This window comes from Falco naumanni, chromosome 9 (genome assembly GCF_017639655.2).
Source record: "Falco naumanni isolate bFalNau1 chromosome 9, bFalNau1.pat, whole genome shotgun sequence".
Classification (NCBI taxonomy): Eukaryota; Metazoa; Chordata; class Aves; order Falconiformes; family Falconidae; genus Falco; species Falco naumanni.
In genome coordinates, this window is record NC_054062.1 from 246,999 (window position 1) to 267,706 (window position 20,708).

Below are 20,708 nucleotides of genomic sequence, written 5' to 3' on the forward strand. Positions count from 1 at the left end.
GCAAAGCAGCTATTGACTGGTGCCTCTGATATTCCTACTCTTCTCTCTCCAACTCGTGCTTGAATAAAAGACCTCTGTGTGGTTTTAATCAGCTTTGGCAGCTGGCGTTGAGGAACAAGTAGGTTCACCAGAAGAAAGCAACTATTTGCTGCTGTAATAGTTTTCCCATTTGTTCAGACAGGTCAGATCTGGCTGCCCTTGGAGGGCTGTGGAGGTTATGGAGCTGGGCTGGGTACTTACCAGCTGGTTGCAAGGCAAGAGAAGAGCACCAGGCAGTTTGCCAGCAAAGGCTAAAAGATAGCAGTGCCTCTTCAGGCTCGTGGTTTATTGGAGAGCCTCAGAGGGGATCTGTAACCAGAGAGCAACGGGCACCAGCAGCCAGCAAACCTTGGCACTGCTCGGGAGCAGTGAGGTCTCCTGAGCAAGGAGGGATGTGGTAATTTCTTTGGAGACTGCAGTGAGGAGGCTTCCTGGAAATTGCACCAGGTCTGACCATCTCTGTGGTTTGGACATCAGGCTGTCGACATAGGATAGCCAAGGCATCTCTCCTGTTTGGCGACTTGCTGTCAGGAGCTTTCCAGTCCCTCTCTGTCCTGTGTGCGGAGAACAACTGTGAAGAAATCACTCCGGGTAGCATCTTTTAGACTGGGACTCCAATGCAGAGTGAAACTCTGAGATGACAAGCTATTGTGCAGCTCTTTCCTCTAAACAACAGCAGACTTAAGCAGCCAGCTGGAGAAAAATGGCTTTGCAGGGCCTGAGGTGATTCTGTTGCATGTGGCCTTTCGGAGCTGAAAGTCTTGGGCCCATTCTCTGGGGAGGACTGTGTTTCCTACAGCCTGCCTGTGTTTGTCCTTTACACCCAGGGTAGAGCTCTGCCCTACCCATGCTGGTCACTTCTGTCCTGCAGATGTAACTTCAACTCGGCACTAGGTTGATGGAAAATAAATTCACACAACTGCTCAGTTCAGCTGATAGAAAAAATGTCATCTTGGTTTTTATCTAGGTTCTTTCTGGATTGGTCGGTTTGTGTCACTGAAAGAGAAAAAATAAAACCCAGGAGCAAATTTTAAAACTTATCTACGTGTACTGAGAATTTGGGGAGGATCTTGTAGCTTGGGAGCATGAACTTGAGAGACTGCAAGCAGACACTTAAACTGACTTGGGGAAAAGCATCACAGCATACAGAAGCTCCTTTTGCTCGTTCTGTGGGTTGGACGTGAAAGAGCTCTTGGGCAGGTAAAGCTCACAGGAAGGCTGTAGCCACCGGTTCTGTCCTCATCCCTTCGTGGTGAGCACTGTCAAGCATACTCAGTGGCTTTCCCAGTCTCCTTGCTCCAGCTCCCAGGCTTGGCAGCCACGTACAGGTTGTGTTCTTCCTGCGCACCGGAGAAGGCATGTCTGTATTTGCTCCTGTGGAGAGACAAGCGACACACTTACTGAAAACTAGTGACAACTGTTCATTGATCTGGGCTCAGTGTTCAGAAATGTGTCCCTCTAAGCACGACCAGCTGAGAGGTATTTAATTCTTTCACTTCTGCAGTGTCTAGCTGAAGTGCTTTAGGAGGACCTGTTAATTTAAGCCTCACATCTTACTCTGAACAACCCGGAAAGTATTATTCACATACAGATGCATCAACCTTAAATAAGGATGGAGGGTCAGGAAGGGATCTGGAAATGTTAGGTTCTTTTTCCAGGAGATGTTATCTATCAGGAACAAAAATGTACTCTGCTAAAACAAAAGATTTCATGCAGGATTTTAGTTTCCAGCTATTGTTAAAATGTGTGTTTGAGAGCTGGGAACCCTGTGGTCAACAGTGAACTGGAACGAGTTGAAAACAGGAGAATGGACTTGCACTACGAAGAACAATGTTAAGTCCATGCTAATAGCATAGCCAGAAAGGAGGCCATGCTGGAGGGTACAGAAGGGCCTCAAAGGAGCAGAGATGAGCAAGCCAGATCTATTACTGGATAGCTACAGAGTGAGTGTCCCAGGGCTGTCTTCTGTAAGAACATAGCTGGAATTCCTTCAGTTTGGGAGTAGCCCCTCCAGACTACGAAATAACTCAGTGTGAAGTTGTCCTAGACACCCCAGTGAGGACTCCTGGCATTTAAATGAAAAATGAGCTGTTGGGAGGCCTAAGGACAATAGGAGTGCAAGGGTGAAAGGAGTTGGCAGTCATGTGCTGGTCACTGGCTTGCTTCAGCCATGGAGGAAAACAAGAAAGTATGACTGGGGTAGTCAAAGGCGTGGAGGAATCACCTTTGAAGAGAGGTGAAAGCAAATGGGACTGTGGTAAAGCTGAGTAAGAGGTGATTTCACAGACATGTATCAAAGGTAGGAGTATGCAGGACAAAGCTGAGCAAGAACTGCTTGCTGTTCTTCCTGCCTCCCTTGTGTGTCTCTCTGTGACGCGAACAAGAGGGGAAGGAGACCCCATTAAAAGTTTATTATTATTATTATTATCTTCTTAATTTAAATTGTGTTTCATTATGAAACTTACTGTCCCAGGAAGTACTTTAATCTTAACGGTTTGGGCAGTGACTTGACGCTTGTAATTATCAAGCATTACTGTCAGGTATGACAACAAGTTTGCAAGAAAGAGAATTAAACCTTGTGATTCAGAAGTTAAGTTAATCTCTGAAGACTGGATGAACGAGGGTGTATGGGGCCAGAGAGCTTCAGTCTATGGCTAACTACCACAGGGGCACGTACTACCTTGAAAGCACGGTGTGCCCCACACCTGGCACAACCCGCAGGCTCCTGCTCCTGTTGAAGAGCAGCAGCTCCCTTCCACCAGCGAACACGCACGCTAACTCCCCGCACCGTGGTAGGGTGCAGTGCAGCTCCCTACCCCTTTCTGTTCCTAAATGGCCTTGCGGGACAGCTCAAGCCCAGCTAATGTGGCCGTAGTGTCCTGTAGCCCCCTGTCCCTATGCCTGTTCCACAGCTGCCTTCCCACCTAGATCCAGCTCCTCCCCTGCTAATGGGGAAGTGCTTCTTGTTCAGTTTTGGCTGAGGTGGTGGCACTGTTAACAGAAACATGCTGTGCTAGAGATTCATTCTGCTGCTTTGTAAATATTTGTAATGTGCCCACATCTCCTCGTGGAGGGCTGCATAGAGCAGTCAGGGTCGCATAAACACAGGGTAGAGCAGATTTCTGGGAATGCATCATGGATGTGAGGACACAGCCTGCAAATCAGGAGGGTAATCAAAGCGTGGGACCCAGGCAGGTCCTCAGCGTCCTGCTGATGGATAATTCAGTCAGGGAAGAAATCTTAGTGTAGTTTAGTCCAAGCATCACTGCCTGTGGAGTAGCATGGAGACATTTCTCTACTTCCTTGCATCATTTAGGCCAAATTCTGGTTTTGCTAAAATTGGGGGATCACTCTGGGTGCTTGTATGGTCCTACGTCCCCTTCCCTTTTCTCGTTGGGGTTTTGGGAAATACACACTTACTGTTTTTAACTTTCAAGTGCAGTAGATGCTGTATTGCACACGGTATGTAATACCTGCTCTGACGTCCAGGCAGGGGTCTGTGAGCTTCATTCCCTTCTTATCTCCTGCTCCACTGCCTCAGGACACAACTGCAGCCTGGGTCATGCTCTGTGAGAGAGCTCCCACCAGCGTGAGCAAGAGGGCAGCTGAGACAATGCAATAAAAAGCTTCCAGGCAATGAGGCTGTCAATACCATAGCTAAACTACTCCCTGCTTTCCAGGCTGATTATGGGGAGTGTGTTTTTAGCATTGTGTGTGCAGGGTGTTTATTAATAATGTCAGAGTTGAGACCTCAACGACCTTTCTTCTGGCTGCTGAGATGCTGAAGCAAGCCTAAAAGACGTGTTGTGCATCCCTCAGCGCAGGGAAAAGAAAGGGAAAGTTTTAACAAGCGTCTGGAGCACAGCTACAGCTGACAAGTGGCTCAACTCGAAAAAACTCAGACTGCTGAGAAGCTCTGACTTCTGCCTGGGTTAGGTCACCTGAAAGGGAGGTTCTGGTCTGCTGCTGTAGGAAGCCCAGCCACCATCCTTCTGCTGAGGACCTGGCTTTGGGAAGTGAGAGCGTTTAGGAGGTCAGCATGTGTGATAATGAGATTTAGAAAACATTACTATAAGGAAGAGTGGGAGGAAATGCTGCTGTTTAATCTAGGGGTGATGGAGAGGATGCAGAAAACTCAAGGTTTTAAAGATAAGCTTTGTGTCTTGGAAAGCTTTGTGGTGGGTGAAGCTCTACAGCAAGGCTGTGAAGGAATGCTGTCCTTAGAGTTGGTCTTGCCAGGATGATGTAGCCACACTCAGCTGGGGTCAGGGGCAGGCAGCGAAGCACTGACCTTTCCATTCCCTCTTGTCCTATGTTTGCGTGCCTCTGTGACAACTTGGAAATGCCTTTCTGTTGAAAACAGAACTTAAAAGGCTTTGAAATGGGCAAGCTCTGAAGCCTGCTGTTCTTCTTGGGTTTCAGGGCAGGATTAACAGCCCATGAGCCAAAAGGTGCACACCTGCCAAAAAAGGTCCCTGTTCTTAAGCTGGGCACCCCATTGCACTTCTGAGGGTGAGTACAGCCATGTGGATCAGCACAGCAACAGATCACAGCTGTTGGTTAGGCACTGGAGAAAGGCCGTCTTGGCTTGTTTTCTACTTTTCTCCTTGAAGCTGCTCATCTGCTGTTGAACGTCAGGTCTCCATAAGTCTGAAATCTGGAACCACATCTGCTTTCTCTCCCAGCCCTGTTAACAAGCCAGTGCTCTTAACGTTGTAAAACATGCCCTGATTCCCGTTTCTCCATAACACAGCATGTGGAGGCAGGACCATGCAGCATCCTTTACCTTTGCTCTTGCTCAAAAGCATCCCACCAGGGAATCTGTACTTACTTTGTAGTTTTGCAGATGCTTGAAGCATAGGAAATGTTTCCCAATCCTGAAATTTTTGGCAGTAGGATTTGTTTCTCTGCTCTCCCAGTCTGGCAGGGAAACTCTTTTTAGGCAGTAACAGAAGTGGGTTTTGCCTGTTGTTTACAGCTGATGGGATCTGGTTCTTGGGAAGAGAAACACATCACAAGTTGCTGTGGTGTTGGCTAAACGTGAGAGGTGCCAGCTTCCCCCACTCCCCAAGCCCTGACCCCTGTTTCCCACCTCTGCCCCGTGGCAGCAGTGGCAGGTGCAGCTCTGCTGAAAGACAGCTTTTAAACCAGCTGGGTCAGAAGGAGAAAGCAGGAGAGAGGGGAAATAATTTTCCTCAACCCCGGAGACCTTCTCCCAGTGGGGTTGCATGCCTGAAGGCACAGAGCATCCTGGCCAAGGAATTCTTTCCTCTAAGAGAAAGCTCAGGCATGAATCCATGTGAGGCTCAGAATAAGAGAAAATAATCTGCCTCCCACGTGCTCATAGCCTGATGGCCTCTCTTCTAGCGTCTCCTTGCTGTCAGAGCAGCAGGGGACACAGTGACCCCCTGCAGCCAGGGTGGGTGTGACGGCTCGGGGCAGGAGAGCAGCTGAGCAGGGCAGCAGCCTGGGAGCAGGCAGGGAGGGAGGGATGGCGGATGGAGCTGGAGGGAGAGGGCAGGAGGACGTGACACTGCCTCTCCTTGGCACTGGGCCCGTCGTGACACTGCCTCTCCTTGGCACTGGGCCCGTCGTGACACTGCCTCTCCTTGGCACTGGGCCCGTCGTGGGGCTGGCTGAGGGACAGCAGCTTCCTCCGCTTCTCTTTACCCTGCGCTGCTGCTCCCCTGCCCTGTCCCTGGGCCTCTCCTGCTGGCTTTCTCCTGCTGCCGGCATCTGGTCTTCTGAGTGTGAAGGACTATTTGGGAGCGTCTGATGCTACATTCCTCATGCCTGAGGCCTCTCGGATATCTCCAGCCAGTACAGTCACTTTAAAATGCAAAACAGATGAAATCTGAGTTTGCCAGAGGCTGAAGAGTCCGGTTTGTTTCAGGAGGTGCTAATGCTGATGGTTTCCCTGCTGAGGGACTTCGCAGTGTCTTCTGCCACCCTGCGTGCTGCAAAGAGTGGTGAGGAGCCCAGGAGCTGGGGAATGGGGAGCTGCAGGTGAAGCAACAGGAGTTTCATTCATCTGAAGGAGAAGGTGCGTCAGGGTGATGTAACATTTCGTGCAGGTTAAGGAGTGAATGCAGGTGGAGTGCCTTTCTCTTTAATGAATAGCTAAACCGCTCATGCCTTTACCTGAACACATAGCTGTGTTTGATGAGCCAGCACAGTGGTGTGCAGCCAGATTTCCCAGGGCTGGGTGCAGCCAAGGGCAAGTGATCGCTGGGGCAGGGCACGTCTGCAGGCTCTGAGGCTTTGCGCTGGGAGCAGCAGGAAGAAATGAAGGAATGGCAGGGAAGGAGGGCACTGGTGCCCGCGGCAGCATCAGAACAAGCTGGGAATATGGCTCAGTGCTGCTTGGAGCCACGGGCTGAGCTATGAGCCTAGGGCAGACAAAATCCCAGCTGGGCTCTGCACCTTCTCCACCGGCCATGGGCAGCACACCGGGGAAGTGCCACCCACCTGCCTGTCTTCTCCAGGCTGGAGCGGTCCCCTTGGGCTCTTTACCTAGCCCGGACTGTGGGCTGTAATTGCTCATTTGGAAAAAATTTTGGGGAATCAGAGCTGTAATTGCCCCAAATGTCTGCTGCCTTTTGAGGTCTGGTTGGATCCCAGGCTGTGCCACCCCAGCATATATGCTTGTGCTCAATTGACAAGGATTTGTTACACAACCAACCCTCTCGTGTAGCTGCCACCAGGAAATTCCCCAGCATAGCAATAGTGGAAAAACATGTAGTTATCTTACCATAGTATAATTAAGCTGGTCAAAAAAATAACAACCCGTGTGGGAACTGAGAGTGATTTTTATTCCATAATCTTTCCAAAGCAGGATTGTTATTTAGAGGCTTCTATTTCTCAGTCATTTTCTCAAGCACCTCCCATGAATTTTTCATTCCTTCTTGCCTGCTGCAGTTCAGTGCCTCCTCTAAAACCCTCCATCTCTTCTTTCCCACAGCTCCTGGAGCCAGCTTAACCTGATGACTAAATCTTTCAAAGCCTGGACTTGAGTCCTAATAATTTCTAAAAAAAATAATAAATAAATGCAGTTTTTGCTAGCAGTGTTAGTTTTGGGTAGGTCTTATCCTGGGATGAGACCTCTTGTGCTAAAGGCTTTAAGGTACAGCTTGTAGTTCAAAGACATGCTGCCCTTAGGAACTGGTCTCATTCAAGCAATGGTTCTCCGTCCTAGCAGGACATGGTCTGTGGAGGAGGATCAAACTCTTAATATTAACAGCCTGCTTCCACCCAGATTAATGGGATAGTTAAACATGCTCCTGGCAGCTGTGTTGCTTTGGGTCAGGAAAGCCAGGAAGGTGTGACTGTGGACGTGTCCTACCCAGCCACATCTGGAGAGACCCCTAAACTTGAGAAATCAAGCAGGAACAGGGATCCCAGGAGCATTACACCTACCTTTACAGGCAGCTTCTGCCCCCCATCCCCATCCACATAGGTGCTGTGCTGACAAACACCAGCCCTCCTCACTGGGGTTCAGCTCTGTGTAATAGTGACAGGGTCTGAAATGTGTAAAACACATGGAAGAAACAACTAACTTTGCCAACATGTTTTTTATACACTGCAGAGCCTGCCCAGCACATACAACACCCATGCCTGGGTCTGCCCCAGGGGCCTTATGCTTAAACAAACTGTGATTCTTGATCACTCTAATTTAAATTTGAGCCAGCTGCTGGTACTACCTGTCCAGGGCTTCCTCCCAGTGTTTGAATAATGTTGAGGAGAAAGTCTGTCTGGCTAGCAGGAGAAGTCCTGGCTTGTCTGCTGGTGGTACCAAGCTTGTGCATATTCCTGCTGCTCAGTGAGGCGTTCTAGCTGCCTCAGGAGGGGGAGAAGGTGCACAAAGGAAAAAGGTCTCACTACCAAAGAGCCCGCGGGCTGGGTCCTCAGCTGGTAAAAACTGGAGTGGCTTCGTGGAGGGCATGATGTGCTGTTGGTGAAGGGTCTGGCTGCCTGCCCTAGCCCCAGGCTCCCAGGAGAGCTGGGAAAGGGGCTGCTGCAAAAAGTCTCATCCCTGCTGCAGGGCTGGTGTGGCCCTTGCATCACCCCGGTTCTTGAGCAGCAACATCTTCTCAGCTACAGATTTGCTCCCAGTCAACAATGGAGAGAGGAGATGGGAGGGAGCAGTGTTTGGGATGTAACTTTGCCATCAACTGTTTATGCTTGGCATTATGGTATCTCTAACGCTCTGCCAAGCTCCGCAGACATGTGAGTGGTGTTGGATGCAGTTTGGTGGCAGCACAGGGCTGGGGTCCAGGGTCAGCACCCCAGCCATTATTGCAGTGTTTGAACCCACATGGCTGCTGTGTGTTCCAGTGTCCCCATTCCCATCCCCAGGGAAGCAGCCTGTCAGAGGCATTTACTGCTGGGCTGCAGAGCTCCACACCGGGCTGTGCCAGGACTTGTTCTGCAGCCGCCCTGACGCCAGGGTTGTGGTGACCAGCTGCAAGTACTTCTCCCTTGAAAGTATTTGGGGTTTTCAAAGGCTCTCTGCACCCTTGGATGTCATGGAGCTGAGCTGGTGCATTGCAATAAGTGGTGTGGCATCTCTGGGTTTGCAGCATCAGGGCAGAACAGCTGTGGTGAGAGAAATTCAGAAGCAAATGCAAAGAATTTGCAGATCTCAGTGCCAGGAGTGAGACTGTGCTTGAAGGGTCTTTCTGGCTCCCAGCCCTGGCCTGCCAGGCTGAGAGCAGCACGGGGGGCTGGAGCCGGGTAGGCTGGGGTGGAAGGAAGGACATCTGCTCTGGAGAGGCACAGGAAGAGCTCAGCCCTTCGTGGGATGGCCGGAGCATGCAGCTCGCATCTGAGCTGAGCAGGACAGGAGTAAAACCTTTTCCACAGCACTGATCCTGGCAGGAAAGCTGCCCTAGTGTGACTCTTTGCTGACTGCTGGGAATACAAGATATGGTGCAGCCCTCCCTTCTGCAGGAGCAGAGGTGGAGTCTGGCCTGCGGCATCCCTCAGCTGCTGGTCAGGGCTGGTGGGATAACACTGCCCAGAGAGAGATGACTGTTTTCCTTCTTAGCTTACTCTCTGAAACGAGCTGATCTTCCAGATCCGCCCATATAACCTGACTCATGTTCTCATCAACAATCCTTTTGTATTTCTTGAGCCCAGAGCCGCTGTGCCCTAAGCATGAAGCTGCTTTAAATTCACACCAGCACCCCAGGAAAAGGACTCCTGTAGCCTGTTCTCCCCAAGGAGTGGGGTGCCACCAGCGTCCCATTGCTGGGGAAAAAACTGTCCTTGTGCAACAGGGTCTGTAGTGATGGGACTGGAGCCTGGTCCTGGTCTGAGTGCGATGCTCCTCCTGGGTTACTCTGGACCCTCTTGGAAAGCAAAGGATTAGTTTTGCTCAGTGGCATTTAAGAAGTTTAAAAGCCTTGAAGAACAAACCCAGTCCAAGAGACACAAACACGGTTCTGTAAGTGACAAACTGTCATACTTTGTTCATTGTTTTTTGAGGCTTTTTGTGGCTTGAAACAATTTTTTTATTCCAATGTGTCAGTTTATTAAAAAACTGCTTGCATCCTCAAAGCATTCATTTTCCCCTCAATTTCCAAAAGTTTCCATTTTCCTGAAAAAAGTCTTTTTTTTTTTTTTTTTTTTTTTTTTAACGTGTGTTCTCTCTAAAGTAACTGAACCCCACATTCAGCCCTCCAACACTAATAAACTTGGATAGCTCCTATCAGTCCCCATGCTGCCAGCTTACCGGAGGTTTGCTGCTGCCAGCACTGGGACCAAGGCTGGGGAAGAAGGAGTTAAAAGGTTTGCACTGGGAGAGCAGCCCAACTGCCTGCAGAGGCTTAGATCCCACTCTTTCTTCACCAGTGTTTTGTGGCTGGGGAAGAGACAGCACCGAATTCAGATGCCACTTTCTAGACCGAAGACAAAATTATACCCGACCGACCCGGTTCACCCTCTTGGAGAAAACGAGAACAAGCTGTCTTTGGGGCTGGGCAGGTTGCTTTTTACTTCTGTTTGAAATTTGGGGCTTTGTGGTCCGAGACCTGCCCGGTTGTTCTTCCAGGCTGGTCACTCCAGGAGCACCCCTGCTAGCCAGGGGGTGCAGGGGCAGCCCAGGCCCCCGGGTGATGGGCGCTGGTGGGGCAAGGGATGGCTCCGTCCCTGAGTCCCATCCCTCGGCAGGTGGCTCTGTAGGGGAGGGCTGGCTGCTACTGCCATGGGACGCTCAGCCTGCACTGGGCGGGACTGGGGAGTACTGGGAACGTCGCCACGGAGGGGTGAGCTGTGGGTTCGGGGACGGAGGGAGCACCGGAGCACAGGGCTGGATGTGGCTGAGGTAGGTCCCTACCTTCCTCCTAACTCCTTCTTCCAGGGCTGATCCGCTCATACCTGTGGGTGGGCAGTGCCTGCCTGGCTGGGCGAGGGACGCTCCGTCCCTCTGGGCACGAACAAAAGACGCGGCGGGACGGGGGATCGTGGTGGGCTGCTTTGGGGGGACAAGAGGTCGAGCTGTGGCCAGGCTGAGCCTTGCTGTGGCCCAGACGGTCGAGGGGGCTGCATCCCAGCCCGGGGCACCGCATCCCCGCGGAGCCGGTGGCAGCAGGGTGAGAGAAGCTGGAGCCGCTCCGTGTCCCGCGCTGGGTGCGCTCACCGGCGGCGCGGCGGCATCAGCCTGGAGGGGGGGTGTGCGGGGGCTGTGGGCTTTCGCCGAAGAAACAGTGGTGACCTGTTTTGTGTTTACACGTGGCTGCTCCTGCCCCCTCTCCTGCAGAGCCCTCTTGAAGCCCCAGCGAGATCTCCACTGGCTGCGAGTGTTGCAGGTGGTCGAGTGGCACCTACCCCCAAAATGATGGAAAACAAAGTGTTTATGTCGTTTACGTTCTACAGCACAATCTTGATTTTAAAAATGTATGTTGTTGCCATCATTACGGGACAAGTGAGACTCAGAAAGAAGGTAAGATCCAGCTTCCATTTCCTTCTCCCTTTCTGGCTTTTTTCCTTGGAGTTCTGTGTTTTTTCTTTCTTCTGTTACTCTTGTGAAGGCCAACAGAGTTTTCCTGAAGCAAGCTCCATTTTTTTTTGACCTTCAGTTGAAAGCAAAACATGTTTCATAGCTGCAGCAGATATTTATCTCACTTCTCTTTGGTACTTTTTGTTTGTTTCTACCATCTGTAGCTTCATGTTTATAATTTCTGAATCCCAGTCTAAATAGTAATTTCAGATCTAAAATGCCATGCAGGTGAGCTGCTTCTGGAAAGAGTCTGTTTACACTTAATTTGCCATGTCTGGAAGAAGGAAGGGGAAAACAAAGTATTTAAGAGGAAATCGTTGCAATGTTTTTTTTTTTTCCCTGCAGCTTAGCAGAAAGCCTTTTTCAGAGGCTGAATGGCTATGTGAATGCTCCAGGAGAGCAGGAAGTCGTGGGGAATAAAAACAATAGCTGGAGGAAATGGTTCTTGGACTTGGGGAAAATACAGGGAGGACTGGGAGCTCTAGCTGCTGTCAGGAGATGGGGTGAACTGGACCTTTTATCACCTGCAACCCAAATTGAACTTGTGGCAAAACTCAGCTGCTTGTAAAATCTGTTTTTAAGTATTTGAGGAGTTTCCGACTGCATCGGTAGAGTGGGAGGGAGAGATTTCTGCTCTCAGATAAAATACAAAGAGATACCTGTGTGCTGTAGCATCATTGTAACTGATGACTTGTCCTCTTCCCTTGTGTTTCTAAATGATGCTCCAACCCTAGGACTTGGCTTGTAACATGATTAAAGAAAGCACCAGGGTCCTTTTCAGGCTGCAAAGTGAAGCTGTCGCATGTAACCAAGTCCCTGAGGAACAGTTTCTGAGCATAGGTGGGGAGCTCATATAAGTAATTTTTATTTGTAAGTTTATTAGCGTAGGATCTGATTTCCCCAGGGCTGGTTTCAGTCACAGTATCACTGCCAAAAAGCCAGTGAGGGAATACTCTTTCTTGGTAGGGTAAACTAATCTGACAGTCCAGGTTATCTTTTGGATGCTGCATTCAGCGTCTGCAAGCTGTGTGCCAGCAGTGATCTCATTTGGTGGTTGACAAAGTCTCATTTAAGTGGGTTTCGTGGGGAGAAGTGGACTGGGATCAGGAGCTCCCATGAAGCCCCCTGTTTGGGACCTGCTCAGCAGGCAGAGTTGTTTTTTTCAAAGGATAAGGAAACCCCTCGGGAGGTGCAGGGTTTAACCCCCAAGACCATGCACATGGAATTGCAGTTGCTCTTGTGTTTGTGAAGGGTGGTGAGAAACTGGGGCAGGAAGAAATCTCCATAGGTCTTAAAGATTAGGGGCAAAGCTTCTACCTGTAAAGTTCCTGAAAACATTATAAGCATACATATTATGGGGGTTCTCCCTTGCAGGCATTTGCAAACCCGGAGGATGCACTGCGCAACGGGGGGCTGCAGTACTACCGTGAAGACCCCGATGTGGAGCGGTGCCGCAGGCAAGTAGGCGGCGGTGCTGGCATTCCCACTGTGCTGCAAGGTGATCCCTGGCAGATGCTGGCAAAGAAGCAGTGGGAAGCTAAAGGGCTCATTATTTAATTACCTAGATGGGTTGAATGCCTGGAGCTCAGCTGTGTGACCCTGCACACTAGAGCAGTTTAATCTTTAATGGGAGCATGTTGTGTGCTGGAGCAAGGACACGGGGAAGGACCGAGGTTTGGGTCCAACAGCCTACTCTGATGCAATTAAACTAATTTTTAGATGCTCAAAGTCCCACAGGCCCCCAAGGTCTTGTCCCATACCCGCAACCAAAGGCTCCTCGTGCCCTGCCCCAACAGGACCCAAGCTCCCTGCACAGCTTGGAGAGGTAACTGTGTGACTGGTCCCAGTGCTATATGCAGCTGCCCTTTTTGTGCATTTGGGAAGAAGTTGGATGTGATTGCAATAACTTTTGCTTCCCTAACTGGGCAAAGTCTGAATCTTCCCCCTCTCCTGTGGGGCTCACAGTTCCTCAGGGGTAAAGCATGGGGTTATTCAGCCCCAGGCTTGGTTTGCCATCTCCCTTGCGCAGAAGGAGGTGCCCTGAGTGTTTGGCTGGATCACTGGTGACGTGCAGGAAAGGGGCTGGAGCCATGCCCTGCTGCCAACTGAGACCTTGGCTGCCAGCTCTGCTGTGGGTGGGGGACTGTGCCGCTCACCTCTCACTGCCTGCAAGATTTGCTTTAAAAAACATCCAGTGCCACCTAATCCCTGGGCTTCCAGAGGAAGGAGGGTGGCAAATGAGCTATTTCCTTCCTAGGAAAATCATCATCATAAAATAAACAATCAGAAAATCATTAAAAAAAATCTTCTTTAATTAGTCAGAAAAGACAAGCGTCCATAAAAATAAATAAATGGAGCTGCAGCAAAGACCTGGGGGAGGTCTGGGATCTGACTTGTGCAGTTAAAGCACTCTGAGTCGGTCCTTGCTGATCTGTTCACAGCCCTGGGGAAGACAGATTAAACCCAAGGTGTTTTCCCTGAACAAGGGTGTTGTTGGGTTTTCTTCTCGGGTGTTACTGGGAGCGTAGCAGAGCCATGGCCGAGCTGCTGGGGTTATTGGGAGTGTAGCAGAGCCCGACAGGCAAAGGAGAGCAAGCAGCAGCCAGGAGGGAGGTTTCCCCCTTGGTGTTTAGAGAGGCCCCTGGCTGTGTCTCAGCTCTTGCCTTTCTCCTCCCTGTTATTCCGCTTGTCCTTCCAGCCCCGCTGAACCTCCAAGTCCCTGGGGCCGGGTTTAGACGGGGCTGCTGTGGGGTGAGGCGGTGGGGGTCCGGCAGCTGCCCTCTCCCAGCACAGCTGGCACCAAAGCAAACCATGCTCATCATCATGGTCCTGCCTGGACTGCAGAAGGGTTTTTTGGTGGTACCCACAGAGGTGATGCGGGCCTGGGAGGGCAAGCAGGGCCCTGGGCTGGGAAAAAAAGGGGCTGTGACTGGGCAAGCCTGTCCACACGGGGCTGGCTCTTCCCAGGGACTGTCTGACCAGGAGAGGCAGAGGGTTTCCTGCAGCTCCCCTCCACTCTCCTGGGTTTGGCAAGGAATACGTGCCCTCTGTGTCCAGGCCGTGACCAGTTCATCCCCAGTGAGTTGTCCTGGCAATGCTGCTACAACAGCAGGACCTGTCTTAGTGTCTTTTCTAGGCCCATTCCTCCATGCTGTCCCAAAATCACACCCAGAGAGCAGCTGAAATAAGGTTTCCAGCAGGCTCCTTGCCATGTTCGTCCCCTCTCTACTTGGGGATGTGGCCTTTAATCTAGGGACTGCTCCCGATGGAGGTGCAAGGGGCAGGTAGGAGAAAGCTCCTTGCTCTCCTGCCTGTTACGGGGATAATGGGGTACTGAAAGCCCTTGGGGTATCTCTTTTCTGGGTACAACAGGCTGTGCAGAGCCCCTTCGTGCTTCAGCAAAGCTGTGGCTGGAAATGGCTCAGGTGCACGATTTACCCACAGGTGGCCGGGCCCTGCTGACCTGGGCTCTGGCACGGGAAGGGGGCAGTGAGAGACAGTGGTGGGGGCTGGCAGTCCGCACACAGGTCATTTCATGTGATGTGGTGATGGGAACCAGCTGTCGGACCCAGAGCCTCTGCTCATGTCCCCATGCTTGGGCACCACAGTAAAGGGGAGGAGGTTGGGGCAAGCCGCGTGAGCAGAGCCCTTCCCGATGGCTCCTGCTCCATTGCTCACAGACTGATCCTGCCTTTGGGAGCAGTCAGCCTCCAAAAACCTGGTCTCTTGGTGCTGAAAATTTCTGATGGAAAGAAACTTTTGGCAAACCTTGGCCTGGAGAAATCAATGTTTGGTGGGGCAATTGCCAGGGCGGGCACAGGGACATCTGCTCCATAGACCTGACTCCGGGGGCAGGAGAGGGGCCTTAAAACACAGCCCTCTTTCTTTTCCAAAGTCTGTTTTCAGCCAGGTCTATCACAGCCTGTGTCTGCACTAAGGAGTTGTGACAGAGAGTCCTAAAACTTCCCAGACACTTCTCAGCTAGCACAGAAAAGCAGCACAGGCATCTTGGCCTTTGTTTCAGGGAAGAAATAACATTTTCTCTTGGCTTCGTGAGTCCTTAAACATGCTGGAGCACAGGAGTAGGGAAGCAAGGGCAGGTCTGATCAAGGCTTCGTCTCTGCCTCTCAAACTCCTGAGATAACAGGGAAAAGGCAAATGAGTCTTGTGATCAGGTCACTTTCAAGCCCAGATCCATCCCCACCGGCCAGGGCACGACCTGAGAGTCCCCACATTGAAGCATGGGGACGGGGCTCTGCGCGGCAGAAAGCATCTCTTGCTTTGCAAGGGAACGAAAGAAGGAGGGGCAGGGGCAGTGGGAGGGCAAGGGCAGGTCACTGCTTTGGGGACAGGTTTCCCTCCTTCAAAGGACAGTACCTTGGGGGAGGAGGGACACTGCCCACGCTCATAGCGTGATCGGATCCTGTTTCGGTCGTGGTGTGGGTGCTGGCAGGTGATGTGATACTCAGGCAGGCACATGTTCAACTGGAGTGCAGGTTTTGGCCCCATCAGTGCCAATGTGTCACAGGGGTGCAGGGGGCAGTTGGGGTGCTCCTCCCCAGTCCCCTTTGGATGCACTTACAGAGAGTGATGAAGCCACAATCCCTCCCATCCTGGGAGTTCCTGCTCTGGAAACTGTGGCCTGGAAACTGCCTTTTATTGTGTAACATGGCCACATCTGGGACCGTGCCGTGCTGGCGCCGCACCAGCTTTGATTTTTTCGCAGCTTCGCAGGGTCTTTGTTTTTCTTTGTTTATTTAAAAGCTCTAATCCACAAGCTGTCATCTGTCATGGCAAAGGGAACCCAGTCACAGAGGGCAAGCTTCAGGAGTGCAGCACCCCAAGGGAGAGACACTGGGTGCAAAGTCCTGTTGCCTGCATGTGTAGGGGGGATCTGAGTCTTTTGGGGCTGCGTCTACCCCACCCAATGGAAGAGAGAGCCAGAAGCACCCAGGGATGGGCACTCTGGCTACAAGGGATAGGGGATAGCAGGGAGCCTGGTGGGAAGGAACAACGTTATCTCCCTTTTCAGGGCCCACCGCAACGACATGGAGAACATCTTTCCCTTCCTCTTCCTCGGAGCCATCTACTCTCTGCTGGATCCCAGTCCCACAGTGGCCAGGATCCACTTTTTCATCTTCTGTGTGGGGCGCATCATCCATACCATCGCCTACCTCCTGCAACTGAGGGCGCCTATGCGCTCTGTGGCCTACAGCGTGGCACAGCTGCCCTGCTTCTCCATGGCTCTGCAGATCCTCCTCGCCACCACCCCATACTGGTAGTGCCCAGTGAGACCCACCGAACAAACCCCTTTGTCCCGCACTCTGCTGCTTTCCTCGGCTGGACCGGGTGGTGCGTGCAAGTGTGAGAGTGTGTGTTTGTGTGGACACATGGCATGTTGCCAGAGAGGCCGTCTGCACCCCAGGGGTGCTCAGTGCAGCCTCGATAAAGTCCCCGTGTTACTGAAATTGGGCAGGGAAGTCACCAGAGGGAAGGGCCACATCTCCCTGCAGTCAGAAGGCGATGTGGAGGCAGGTTTCTCTTGCTTCTAAGGGTGAGAGGGGGAAAGCGCCTGGACTACCCCTCGAGGAAGGGGTTAATTGAAAGAAAGGTTTTCTGCCCCAACTGCATTCGGAACGGGGAAGGGGAAGATGTGTCCTTTCCCCCTGGTCACACAGCAAGGGAAAACCATCAGGGTCCTGTGAAGTCTCTTGGTCAGCAGATGTGAGTAGTAGCAGAGGGGGGTTATAAAACAGCCGCTGTCCTCCCGCCCAGCCGTGTGGGTCTGTGGGCAGGGGGTGTCTGTCACATTCCCTCTCCTGTGAGGACAGGAGGCAGGTGCCTGCCAGGCAGCATAACGTGAAAGTCAAAGTCTCAGGGGTGACGCTGTGAAGCCACTGAAGTGTTCGCTGCTCCCAGCGCTGCCTCATCTCGCGCCACGGGACGCAGCTCCCTGGCAGGGAGCCTCGCTGCCGGCAGGAGCCTGCCTGTCCCGGCAAGGATGCCACGCAGCCGGCACTCAGCAGGTCCTGGCCAGCAGCAGCTGTGGCTTTTCCATCCCAGTCTCGCTGTGGCAAGATGCAGAGGGACATGCCTGGAGCAGCCAGCGGGAATCACTTACCCTGTAGAGAGCTGAACACAAAGCTCTGGGACCTCTGGAAAGACTGAGATGCTCATACAAAATGGGGTCTGCAGTTTGAAGACAGACCTGTCTCCCAAGCGTGGTATCTGCGTTCACATGCTGCTGATGTGTGAGAATGCTCCCAGGACAGCAGACTGGATTTCTCCCCCTTTGTAGCCTTTCTCTGGCCACAGAATGGCCATTAATATCTGGGGAATGCGCCGTGCCATGACCACTTCAGGAATGTTTTCTTTCAGCTGTTTCCTGCTGTACGCTGCTGCTGAGTGGTGCGCAGCCTGGATTAGCTGGTGTTTGCAGAAAGCTCTGGAAATGAGTGGCTTTGAACCTCCCTGCGTGAGAATACCACTGCTCTGTGGTGTTGTCTGAAAGTTGTCATGTTGGAGAGGAGAGGCTGGGACCAGAGTATTGCAGGATGATAAACCCTTGTAAGCACCTCTGCTATGCAGCTGTCCCAAAGTGCCAAGGGCTGGTCCAGGCAACAGCAGCATGCAATGGAGCACCCCTACAGAGGACAAGGCAGGAGGAAGCCTCTGCTGTTCAGTGCCTCCTCCTTCTCTCTGAGGGTTTTACTAAGATCATATGTGGAAACCAGAATGAGCAGAACGCAGCACACCCTTCCACCTGCCCCAAGCACTAAAGCTGTTCCTTTAACCCTGCTGTCCTCAGGTGTGCTCTTACTGAGACCTCACTGAGTGTCTGAGTGCACAAAGCACAAACTGATGCTCTGAGCCCTTGCCGAACTCGGGTAGCGGCTTCTGTACCAGTAACTCCTGACCCCTGTGCATATGTGGCTTTAGGCTGTTGGTGACGTTTGAAGGAGAGTACTTTGCTCTCCCATGGGGGAACTGTGTGTGGAAGGCGGGCAGGACTGCAGGTTCAGCAGTTTGCTTTTGGCCACTTCTCATTTACATAGCCTCAACAGATGTCTGGGTAATATATACCCCTCTTAACAAGACTCTTCTGCCTCAAATGGTGCACAAGATCCCAAACCCCTGTACATTTCTCTGCTGCTGCACATGCATCCTGGTGGCAGGAAGCAAATATTCCCAATAAAAACAAATCATTGTGCTCTGATACATCCTTCCTTTGGGAGCAGCAGATGCAGCTGGGTAGCAGCTGGGTCCAACCCCAGCAGGATGGCTCCCCAGCTGCAAAGTGCTTTGCTAAACCCTGCTGCAGAGCCTGGAGTGCCCTGGAATTCCTAAAGAGACGTCCCTCTTCTCTGGACTCACCTGCTCTGCAGAGGAAGCTCTTTTCCAGGTGTAATTTTTTGTGCTGATCCTTTAAATTCAGCAAAGCTGAGACTTGGAAAGCAGTTCTGCTTTGGTTTTCCTTCCCAGAGTAGCAGGTTGCTACAAAGCTTGGTGTTCACCCAAACCTCCTCCATCCCAGCTTTCCCCAAAGCAGGCTAGCAATATAAAGTGCTTTGTCCCAGTAAGCTTTCTTCGCACCCTGCTTGCACTCAGCTGGGAGCTTCTTGCCTGTGGAGTCAAACTGGTGCTTCAACCCTGGAAAGCTGGACAAGTTTAGGTAAGATGTGGTTGCTCTCTTTTCTGTGCCTATGACTTGCAAAGGAGCTGCCTGTATTTTTCAAGCTCAGCAGCCACCTCTTTTTGTGGGTAGGTTGTTGGGAAGCAAATGCCTCGTTTCTGCAGTTTTCTCCTGTTTTCTTAAACTGATGGTGTTTGGGAAGTGCTGCCCCATCGGTGTCTACATTAGCTGGTTGAGATGGATAAAATGGCTCAACTTGGTAGTTTTTCCTTTCCCCTATGCTTTCTGCTTTCAAATAAGAAAGGTAATGGCTTTGTAAAATGGACTCCTTCCAATACATGTGGTTAGAGATCTAGCTGGGACTGAAATTTTTGGCATGGAAAGGAAGAAATGGGGCTGCAGAACCTCCCCACCCCCCAGAGCTGCCAGCTCCTTCAGCCTCTTCTAAACTGCCTGTTCGGTGCCTGAGGCTGATGCCCTGGTCGGGGAAGCCAAGGTTACATGCAGAGCTCTGCTTTCTTCTTTTTGATTAAAAATAAATAAACCCTGCTGTACTGGCAGCAGGGAAAAGCTTGGGAACACAAACTCTCCTGGCTCCAAAAAAAAAAAAAAAAAAAAAAAAAAACACCAAAAAAAAACAAACAGAAAAAGCACACAAGGCAAACTTCAGGCAGGCCTAACCATCGCGCTTATTTTGAAGTGCTGTGGGGATTTGAGGGAGGCAGGACGGAGCCTGGTCTCGGCTGCCTGGTCAGCCCAAGCCCCATCGGGCTGAGGTGGTTGGAGCTGCTGGCCCTCCCCTGGGCACAGCCAGCGGTGTTTGCCACGTCTGGGGCAAGTGATGAGCATCCCGTGCCTTTTCCCAAATAATATCCCAAATAAGCCCAGAGCTCCCAGCTTTCTGCTCTGGCACCGGTGTGGGGGAAGGGTGCACCCAGAGCCTCGTGCAGCCCTGTGAGAGCGAGGATGGTGGCTGCATTTGCCAGTCTGTGGGGTTTGGTGTGTGCATTGTGTGTGCTAACAATTTGGTTTTCACACCTGGCTCAAACCTGAAATAGTAACACTGCAAAACCCACCTGGGACTGCAGAACAACAGTGTTTGGTGCTTAAATATTTGAGTAGGATTCACCCTGCCAGTACATGTCTTCCCTCTGCCCTGCTGAGCCCAAGGTGTCTGGTTGTGGGGGAAAAGTGCACAGAGACCCAGCGCAAGCCCCTTCACACATGCCTCCAGCCCTGGGATGCTGCTGACCCCTTTCTCACCTGCCTGTGCTGCTTTCCAGGTCCCTCTGGTTCATCCAGACCTTCTCCTGGTGTGATCTGGAACCAAGATCCCCACTGGGTATCTCTCCTGTGCCACAGGTCACTCTCTGCCCTCCGAAAATCTCTCTTTCTCCTAACAGACACGGGGCTCTCCCATCTTGTGCTGTAGGGTTTTGCCATGCAGATCCCCTGGAGGAACTGGGATCCCTGTGACATCTAGGGAAAGCAAGTTAGTTGCCTGGAAAGGATAGCGATGTTTCCCTGCTCCTCTGGCATACACGAGGGTGAAGCTGGCACAAGGAAAACTTTATCCACCGGGATTTTTCCTGCCTGGCTCTGGAGTTGAGCTGTGAGATGTCCCGTTTGCGACGTGGATGCCATGCGGGTGCCAGCCCCAGCTGCGGGCAGAGAAGAAGGAGCCTGACGGGGTGGGTGGGTGTCCCTGGCCCCATTTGGGGCGGGGTGTGGAGCAGCGCAGCACGATGGGGGGCTCAGCCCCGCACCCCGGACCCCGCCGGCTTCCGCGGGCCGCGCCGTGCTCCCCCGCGCGGGGCTGCAGCGCCCTCGTGTGGCTGCGCGCCCCCAGGGCCACCCTGTGCCACGGGGGCTCCCTCCCACGGGGACCCCCGCCCGGGTGCTGGCTGGCCAGGGGGCTGCGGGCAGGCCCCGGGGGGTGCTTGAGGTGTTCGAGGTGGGGGGACGGACGGTGGGTGCCGTCCCTTGGGGAGTGCCTTGAGGAGGAGGCTCGTGTCCGCTCCTGGGCCCGTCGGCCTC

The 20,708-nt window shown here is 52.1% G+C and overlaps 1 protein-coding gene across 2 annotated transcripts; it reads left to right on the top strand.

Annotated features, from left to right (window-relative positions):
- Window positions 1-9,883: 9,883 nt before the first annotated feature.
- On the top strand, window positions 9,884-18,247 carry PTGES (prostaglandin E synthase). Of its 2 annotated transcripts, none has more exons than XM_040607489.1 (4): window positions 9,884-10,023; window positions 10,799-10,981; window positions 12,413-12,495; window positions 16,071-18,247. In XM_040607489.1, exons 2-4 carry the CDS (start codon window positions 10,874-10,876, stop codon window positions 16,318-16,320), a joined length of 441 nt encoding a protein of 146 aa, XP_040463423.1. In that variant the 5' UTR covers window positions 9,884-10,023; window positions 10,799-10,873; the 3' UTR covers window positions 16,321-18,247. The 2 variants fall into 2 exon arrangements, with proteins under 2 accessions (XP_040463423.1, XP_040463422.1); XM_040607488.1 differs by lacking the exon at window positions 9,884-10,023 and adding an exon at window positions 10,058-10,363.
- Window positions 18,248-20,708: the final 2,461 nt, after the last annotated feature.